This window comes from Daktulosphaira vitifoliae, unplaced genomic scaffold, assembly GCF_025091365.1.
Source record: "Daktulosphaira vitifoliae isolate Bord-2020 unplaced genomic scaffold, ASM2509136v1 Scaffold_2, whole genome shotgun sequence".
Lineage (NCBI taxonomy): Eukaryota > Metazoa > Arthropoda > Insecta > Hemiptera > Phylloxeridae > Daktulosphaira > Daktulosphaira vitifoliae.
The window spans coordinates 42,833,235-42,843,628 of record NW_026099573.1 but is presented as its reverse complement, the minus strand read 5'-3'; the positions used below and the strand labels follow the sequence as shown (position 1 = coordinate 42,843,628).

The window sequence follows — 10,394 nt, the reverse complement described above, 5'->3', positions numbered from 1 at the left end:
AATTTTGATTAATAGTGAGAAAAGTGTTATATTGGTGCACGAATTTTCGATACTTATATCAGGATTATACTACTTTTATGTAAAATTAACGTGTATATTAAAAGTATTATATTGAATCATTTCTTACAGTGTCAAAAAAAAAAAAAAAATAGCTACAATTTTTTTCTAAATTGTACGCCTATGTTTTTATGTACAACTGATATACATTTTATAATAATAATAATAATGATATTTAAGACACTGTTTGTATAAATATATAATATACTAGTATATTAGTGTGCCAGGAATTTAATGAATTTTTGAATTCATCAGAATTTTTTTATTCTAACTAATAATTTGTCAGTGAAATTATTGGTTTAATTGGTTATTAGTAACAAAAATTTCTTCATCATCAGATAACATTAAAATAAAAAAAAATGATAACTAACTTATCAACAACTTACAAAAGTAAAAAATAATAAATAAATAGTATAAAATCTATAAAAATGGTAAAATATAATTAAATAATTTTTTTATTTTGAATTTAATCATATTTACTAGAAGATAGTTATCGATTAAATTGTTGGTATATAGATAATACGATATAAATTCGCCAATTTTTTAAAATTAAATACAATCTATCGATTTGCATCGAAACGTTTTTTATGACATTGATTTTAATTATTGTCAGATATCATCTATACTAGATCCAATTATCACATGTTCATCATACTGTGCCGCGACCTCACTGTGTTACCGTTTTTTTAATTGATGATAAAACGAAAATGTTTATTATTCCTATGGTTCTTCAATGTAGGAGACTTCAATAATTTGAGTCAGGTGTATATTTTAAATATTTTTGAAGATTTCTTTGCATTTTCAATATATATTTTTCATATATCTTATAATGAATATGATTTCTGTTATTCCCTATAGATATATAAAAACCAAAATGTTCTAAAATAAAATTAACTTTATTTATATTGGTAAAACATAACAGCAGTGATGGTTTTTGTTTTTAATATAGACCTAATTATACATTGTTTGTTTTAAATATTACGGTAAAATTACCAAAAGTGTGATGGAAATATTTGAAATAAATTTTTTAATATTAGGAGAACTTTTTTTAGTTGAGTGTGCCCAGATAATTCTTAATTCACTTTTAACGCCTATAAGCTTTTAAACATAACAGTAAATTCGATAAGTAACACGAACAATTTATTCAATTTAATTACCAATATCAGTTTTCAATATTATTATATATGTTACACTTTGTTGTAAGTATAATTTTAAATTATACGTATTATACTAATGATGCATTTTTTAAAATATTAGATTTTTGTTTTCGCAATCATCATATTGTTGGTCGTTACAACTTATGTATAATTAATCACCTTAATCCTTACAGGAATGAGTAAGAGGGGTCATTAATATATTTATAACTAAACACGTAGTATAAAACCACTTCTATCATCCCCCCTCTTCTCTCATACATTAAATAGTTTTACTTATTCACGTTGGCATTGAATAGTTTTTCTTTTTGTAATTTTAGGATTCAAATACATTTTATTAATATTCAGTCAGTTTAATATTTCAAAAATAATAAAGCTTTATCAATTTATCCATGATAATCAGTGTTTATGTTTCTTAGTGTTTTTGGAGACATTGTTTTTATTAAATATCTGAAATGCCTTCAATAAATATATTGTTAACTTTATGCATTTCCTTAACAACTTTTTTTAGAGTCCAAGTAAATTCCTACTCTGGAAGCTATACTCTACCAAATTATCAACATAGTAGTAAGTAGTAATTTAAATGGAAATATAAACTTTATGACTAAAAACTTTTTAAATATAAAAATAGATCCATACAATCAACATAGTCAAATGCCTCATTACAATCACCAAAATAGTAATAGTGAGTGTTGAAATAAATAATGAAAATAACATTTGTAAAAAAACTACATCTTGTTAAATATTTTTAATAATTAATTTATTATTTAATAAATAGTCAACTTTGAAAATGTTGAAAATCAAAACCCTCAACATAATTATCAAAATACAAATGGCAAGTAGTTGAAGTAAAATATTTAAATATATATAACATTTATTATAAAATATTATTGGTATAACTTAATATCCCTTAATTTTTTTAATAACAAAGAAAGAAGAAAAGTTTTATTGTCTTATTTAAGGATATCTTTTCGTCAAAATACGAGAAAGAAAAATTGTTCACCAAAAAAAAAATAAAAATTATAACACTGAACATATATAGTAAACGATTGCATATACTCTAGTTAAAATTAAGTTTTTATTTTTTTAAATAAACCGTATGATTATTATAGAACTATTATGATTTTATATTTAATTTACTTTATTAAATTTAATTAATAAATAACATTAGGAAATGTTGGTATTTTGTAATGTCTAGTAGGTCAGTTTGAAAGTTATGAAAACCAACAACTTTATCATAATCATAATCATAATAGTAAGTTTGGAAAAAAATAATTTAATCTGAAGTACTTTTACTTAAATGTTTAATTTTAATTAGATCAAAATGGACTATTTGGAAATAATGAGCCTTACAATCAAAATTCTAATAACAATAGTGAGTTTCAATAGTTATTTCGTGTGCTTTTACAACTATGGTTTTACATAAATTATTTTATTAAAAATAGATCAATATGAACATTTTGGAAATGGAGAGTTTCCGAGCTATAGCCATAATAATAATAATAATAGTAAGTTTTTAAAGACAAATTCATATTTTATGGCTATCAATATCAACACACATTATTTGATATTAATCTTATTTTAACCATTCCTTCACAGACCAAAATGTTGGTAACCAGCGCCCTCATCATAATAACAACAGTAAGTGTTTAAGGAATAATTAACATATCATTATAAAATAATAATAAACAATACTAAATAAACAATACATAATGACTTCTATCTATTCATATAAGTGAATGGTTTATTTCTGGTATCATATTTAAATATAAGAAAAAAAAACAAAACAAACATAGATATAAAAGTTTTTAAATTTAAAATCATTTAAAAATGATTTTTAGGTATCTAAATTTTTTAATAATATTGACAACAATTTTCTTAAGGATCCAATTTTAGATCTTTTAGAAAATATCTTGTGTTTCAATAGTTATCAAATTTTATTTTTATACTCGAAAAATATTGAGGAAAACCATAAAGAACATCATCAATTTTTACAATTTTTTAATAGACATTAAGTTATTAAATTTAAAGTTTAAATGAAAACAAATTTACAGATCATTATATAAACCAAGGAACTGATGTTGCTAAATCAAAATGGCCTATGGTTAAAACTAGATTTTCATTCCCTGTTCAGTCACCAGTGAATATAATTACTCGAAATGCAACCAAAATAACATTACCACCTTTTGAGCATGTAGGTTATTGGGATAACACAAAATATTATGTCAATATCTCAAATAATGGACGAACTGGTAAGGATAATATATACTATTTTTAAAAATAGAAAACATTAAGATAGAATTTAAGTAAATGGAATCGCAGTATTAAAAGAAAAAAAATAATTGTTTTAAGAATAATCACATAGTTTGTAAAATTTTAGTTCATGTAGAACCAGCGGAAAGCAACCAAAATATAAAATTAGGTGTGACAGGTGGACCTTTATTTGACGATCTCTATTTGTTTGATCAACTCCATCTACATTGGGGAATTGGCGATTATGGCAGTGAACATGAATTTAATGGAAAGAGGTGATATATTTTTTCATAAAATATTTTTACTTATAAATCAAATGTTAGATATTATTACATGGTTTAGTTGAATGTTTCTAATCAATATTATGTGTTTAGTAATAATTTACTTCAAAGTTATATATTAGTGAATAAAAGTATGATATTATAACTCAAAGGATCTTGAGTATAGAGCTTCTAGGACATTGAACTTTAATTTTTCAATAAATCTTGTATTAAGCCTTATGGCTTGTTAATATGAATATAAATATGCTAATAAATTTTTATTATTTATTTTTAATAAAAAAATTTTAAATTCATTTTTAATTTTTTTGAAATTTTAAAATAGTGATTTTTTAGCTCTTTTCTTACAAGTGTTGATGGATTGATAATAACTTTAGGATAAATATTTATTGAGTTATAAATATATTAATATATAGTAGGGTGGCTCTTACTTAATAAACTTTCATGTTCGTTTATTCGTTATAACTTACCCCCCTTATAGTACCGAATTGGGTTAGAAATTCGCTTAAAAGGGTTGTTTTTCAGTTTTTAACCATTATTTCTAAAACTAACACGCTTAGCGTAAACATATATAGAATATAAATTATAGATTTTAATATTTTCTTCAAAAAACGTTTTAACAAAAATGTTCTATAATTTTTTTATTTTTCTAAAATTCACTTTTTGCACATAAATTATTCTTAACTTTCGGAATAATCACTTAACAACAAAATGTGTTTGTATAAAAAAAATGTAAAATAAATTTTCTAAAATATATATGTATATTTTTGCTGTTATCGCGTAATTTATATATACATTTACATTTAGTCTTGCATGTTTACCTATGAATCACTACAATGTTGCTTTGGTTTAAATAATTTTATGTCTTTCACTATTATTTGGATAAGTATATAATTTGTCATAATGTCATTAGTATCTATTGATAGCAGCGATATACTTTTACTACAAAATCAAAACCAGTTTATACTCAGTGACTTTGAACTTTTATCTATAATTGTAAACTATTTATGCTTAATATGGTAAGTACAGTGTAATATGGATATTATATCATTAACATTTGTGAAGGTTTAGTGTGTAAATTGTTTGTGTTTATTTTATAGTTAAATTAATAAGTTTATATTTTATTATAATTAATATTTACAATGGAAAAAAATTTGAAACTAGGCATTTTTATCGTGGGAAATATGTAATACCAAATATCTGTTAGTAAATTACTTTTAAAAAGAATCTGTTTTCTTGTTTTGTATTATAATATGCGTAATGTTAATTTAAGTTTGAATGTAGACAAACACATTATTTTCTAAAAAAAAGCATGAATCCCTACACAAGATCGGAATAATTGTACAACAAAGTTAAAAAAATTGTATCAAGATTTAAATGAGATGACCGACCGTGACTAGCTTAGTACTTAATAAACGAGCTAAAAAAAGCCTAATACCTGCTCGTCTTACAGCTCAACAAATGTAACATCAGTGATAGAGACGCTGTTCATTTATTAACAGCATGTATTGAAGCCATTTCATTAGACCTCAATGACTATGTAATAAATAAAATATCATTAAATAATTTGCGAAAAAAATTTCGCCAATTTATAGTTATAGACATAAAATCTACTTTTTTTTTTTAAATTAACATATAATTTACTATAGTGATATACTATAGGATTCTAAAATTTTGCTCAAAATTGTTGTAAAACAAATGCGATTGTCTTCACGTTGTTGTCACCGGTCCAAATGTAGAATATCTTTTAGGTGTACCTCAATTATTTGCTGGTACTGGTAATGAAGTATCCTCAGCAGTTTAAGAAAAATTAGAAGAGTGGGCATTATTAAAAAAAGTTCAAGACTTTGTATTTGAATCAACAGCGTCTAACTATGATTGATTAAATGGCGCTTGTGTATTATTAGAGTAAAAATTAGACAGAATTATAATATATTAGCATGCAAGCATCATATTTTTGAAATAATACTACATGCCATTTTTGTTGAAACAAAATTTGCTTCAATGTTTTGTCCAAATACATACTACCTTTTAATAAATTTGTTAAAGATTGGGAAAAAATGACTAACACTGAATATTTCATTTGGTTTGATAATCCAATGGTTTTAAACATATTAAAAAATAATTGGGAAAAATATTAAAATTTTCTGAAAAAAAATTACAAAATGATTTTCTTCGCAAGACTATAGAGATTTTCTGGATCTTATAGTAATATTTCTCGGAGGAAATTTAAACAAGACTATAACATTTTATCAGCATATCACTTAGCACGTAAAAGGTATTTATTCATTAAAAATTTTACTATTTAAAAAATAGTTGCAATTGTTTCTAACTGAAGAAATGACACTAAAAAAATCTGTTGTTTCATTAATAAGCGTTACTCTCAAGTCGAGTTTATTGTATCACATTCAATTAAAACTCCAGTAAATGACATAATTTTCTTAAAAACATAAAATGGTTATAAAACATATGATAACAGATATTTTAAATTCCTATAAAAAAATGTATAAACTACTTTTTTAGTATTGCTATTTTAGCAATACTAGTAAATGTGTTTCTTTTTCAATTTTCGCTTTTTGCCAACCAAAGAGCAAAAAAAACATGTGACTAAAAATTTTAAATAATTCGAAAAATAGATGGTACAAAATAAACCTTAATATAAAAATCGATGATTTTTTACATTTTTTATACGATACATTTAGTTGTAACATGTTCAAAATATGAATTTTTTAAAAACATTTTTTTTTTATTTCATTTTTCTGATTAAGTAAAAATAATTTTAGAAAATTTTTGTTAAATTTTTTTTTTAAGAAAATATTAAAATCTATCATTTATTATCTATATATTTATACCCTAAGTGTGTTAGTTTTAGAAATAATGGAAAACTGAAAAACCCGATTCAGTAAATTAAGAGTGGTGAATTATCAAAAATGAAATTTTACCCAATAATTTTCATATAATAACGAAAAAAATTGGTGGGTACAGAAATCAATCAAGAAAGTATATAAAATAGGAGCCATCCTAATACATAGTGAGTGTGTAGCTCTTACAAGTGTATATTAATAACGCATCTCTGCTCCATTAAAATCAATCTTTCAACTCATCTTAATTTTTTGCAAAAAAAAGCTAAAAAATAGTTTGAAATTTTAAAAATAGTTAATAAATAAAAAATGTTCTCATTAGAGACAAGTTATAATAAACATTCTATTAGATCAAAACATTAAAAAAAAAAATATATTTTTAGAGGAATTTGATATTTATTATACATAAAAATATTATTTTTAGCATTTCATTTTTCTATACTTAATGGATGAAAGAAAATTATTTAAATAAATAATATGTGGTTTATAAACTTTAAACTTTCAGGTATGCCATGGAGCTTCATGTAGTTCATCATAATGAAAAATATCGCAATGCAGAAGAAGCCCAGAGACATCCTGATGGACTATGTGTCGTTAGCTATTTTGGAGAGGTAGATATTAATATATTAAATAAATAAATATTATTCAAATTATTTTGTTAAAATTGTATTAAAGAACTATTTTAAAAATATTTAAATTTAGTACATGTTTTTCAAATATTAAAAAAAAAAAAAAGAAAAATAATTATTATCTAAATTTATATTTTTAATATATCATAAAATATAAATAGTATTTAATTAAATAAAAAAAAAAAATATTTTAGCTTTGCATCAAAGCTAAGAAGGTAATTTTATAAATCGTTAATTTTTGACATTTTTCAACTTTTTTACTTAAAACTGCCAAAACTTTTTGAAAAATGGATAAATAAAATCAAAATATTTTTTATTGATATCTTAGAGCTTTACCTAACCCAACCAATCCACAGTGAAGAATTCAAAATGGTAAATTTTCCATGAAAAATTATGTTTCGAAAATTTTAACGGAATTACTGACACTTTTATATATTTATTAAATTAAAGCTTTTGATATATTTTATTTTTAAAAAAAAATTTTACCTTTGGGCTTATCTTTGTGTTGAAAATGGTTATTAGAGTTAAAGAATAAATGACCATTTTTGTGTTGAAATTCTTGATTTAAAATTTTTGACTTTATACTTCTATAATTTTTTGAAAAATGTATAATTAAATACTTTTTTTTTCATAAATATTTTATAAATGTTTATTTATGATGAAAACAGCTATTATAGTTTTTTAATAGAAATATTTTATTTAAATATGTTTTTTCAATACATTTTAGTATTAAATATCTCCACAAATAATAGTAGTAAAGAAATCGATTTTATACTAAATTACGCAGATATATCACGTCACTAAAATAAAATATTTTTTAATCTGCATAGAGTAAAGTACATTTTACTAAACCACAATTTTACGGTTATATCTGCAATTAGATTTTTTCCATTATCTCTTTTTTTGATATTATTACTTATTTGTAAAAATGAGTGTATATATATATAAATTGATTTTAATTTTTAATATGTTAAAAATGTCATAATTAATTTAATTTTTTAATTTTATTCTTTAATGTTGATTTTTATGAAATTTTGTAACTTAAAATGTTGAATTTAACCTTTTTTCAGTTCAACTGGCAATAACTCTGCAATAATATGTAATTAAATAATTTTTATATTCAATATCTCCCTTTTTTTATGAAATTACTATGAGTAGGGATGCTATGGTTTAGGTAACTATTGTTATAATCAGAGATATAGTAAAATATATGTTTAACAATAAATAATTTATAATAATTTTCCTTTATTAAAAATTAACTTAATTGTAAGAATTAGAACAATATTAAGAGAATTAATTTCAATTTTATGAGATTTCAAAATATACTTTGGAACGACAAAATGAAAATTTTTCATTACAAAAATAAGAATTATGGATATTTTTAAAATTCATAAAACATTTATCAGATTTTTTCTTTTTTTTTTAAGTTTTGAAAAAATACGTAACTTTGTTATAGCACTTCAAATAATTTTATAATATATTCATACTACTGCAATATTAATAAATTTAATTAAATAGATATCTTCAATTGACGAAGATGATGAAGAAATAGAATCATTTGTTAATGACTTAAGATATATTATTCGACCTGGTTCATCAATTAAAAGAGCAATAGGAGATGAATTTTTCTGGTTACGAAAAACTGCTAATCAACGGCACTATTACACCTATCCAGGTTCATTAACCACTGAACCATTTTCTGAAAGTGTGACATGGATGGCTTTTACATCTCCATTTCAAATATCTCGTAGACAGGTATACTAACACGATTATATTTTAATTATAAAAAAAAATATATTAATATATTTTAATAGTTGGCAGCTTTTCGAACATTGAAATCAAGCAATGATGGTGTTCTTATAAATGAAAATGATCGGGAATTACAACATTTTAATAATCGACCGATTGTTCATATTTAAAAAGACAGATGAACAATAAATAGATAATGCTAATGATAGTTACATAGTTTTTACGATCTCTGATTTACAATTACGTATTATATGACATGAAAAATAAAACCGTCATTTAAGTAACATAGATTTAAGTAAAAATAAAAATGTTTTAAGTTAAAAGTGTAAACGTTTTAATTGTACTAATAATTATCAAATGATAAAATAATACATATATATTTATTTAAAATTGACGAGAGTAGCGACACAATTATCAAAAAAGTTCTATGAAGAGACAACAAAATAAAATAGATAATTTTGTACTATTTAAATACAAATTAATCTTTCGCTATAGTCATTAACAGAAAGTATTTTAAGTAATTTAATAATACTTTCCTAGTTTAAAATTTAGTGATTTTTATTTGTGTTAGAACAAATATCAAGAAAATTTGTTATTATCCTTGACAATAGAAGGTTTTTTATTTATTTATTCTTTAATTGAGTTTCTATAAATGCACTTATACACATAAGAATCATTTAAACATTTCGCAAATTATTTTAAAATGAATAAAAGTAATAACGCACTACATAAACGTAACGTTCAATAATTATTTTATTTAAAAATTACTGTAGTTATTGTAAATTTATATTTTTCTAAATCTTATTTCATCTAAAAATATTTTTAAAATAATTATCTAAATATAATAGCCATTTTAGTTGTATTCGGAATAATATATGAAAAAAATGTCTTTTTCGGGTTGTTGCATTGTTGTTGTTTATTCTTTTACTGCGATTTTATTTTTGGAATATACTTTTAGTCACTTAATAAAAAGTGATAAAATAAAAAATATGTAAGTAAGATTACATTATAAACAATATTACAAATTAATAATATAATAAATAACATAAGTTCTTTTGCGATTTGAAAACATAAATACTGTAATTATTTGTCTAGAAACATATAATTTAAAATATTATATTCTATGTCGTTCATTTTTGAATATGATTATTATTTTTGCTATTAAATGATAGTTACTATATTGTAATATTCTTAATTTCTTAACCTCATTCTTTTTTAATGCTNTGAAAAGTTTATGGATCCACACAATTTTTTTATGAGAAATAATATTTTTTAATAAACCCTTTTTCATTCGACATACTTTATCTTAATCGAGATATTAATAAGGAACCAGCAGATCAAGTAGCTTTTGGAATAAAACACCAATTTTTTTAAAATTAAACACTATCTAAAGATTTGCATCGAAGCGTTTAT

The 10,394-nt window shown here is 22.2% G+C and overlaps 1 protein-coding gene across 3 annotated transcripts; it reads left to right on the top strand.

Moving 5' to 3' along the window:
• The first annotated feature begins 1,517 nt into the window (after positions 1-1,517).
• LOC126897617 (carbonic anhydrase 7-like) lies at positions 1,518-10,161 on the top strand. 3 transcript variants are annotated; one of them, XM_050671345.1, is made up of 12 exons: positions 1,518-1,778; positions 1,843-1,896; positions 1,990-2,046; positions 2,413-2,466; positions 2,530-2,586; positions 2,657-2,719; positions 2,811-2,852; positions 3,266-3,463; positions 3,592-3,739; positions 7,109-7,214; positions 8,751-8,987; positions 9,047-10,161. In XM_050671345.1, exons 1-12 carry the CDS (start codon positions 1,667-1,669, stop codon positions 9,149-9,151), a joined length of 1,233 nt encoding a protein of 410 aa, XP_050527302.1. In that variant the 5' UTR covers positions 1,518-1,666; the 3' UTR covers positions 9,152-10,161. The 3 variants fall into 3 exon arrangements, with proteins under 3 accessions (XP_050527302.1, XP_050527300.1, XP_050527303.1); XM_050671343.1 differs by having other exon boundaries at positions 2,410-2,466; XM_050671346.1 differs by lacking the exon at positions 2,413-2,466.
• Positions 10,162-10,394: the final 233 nt, after the last annotated feature.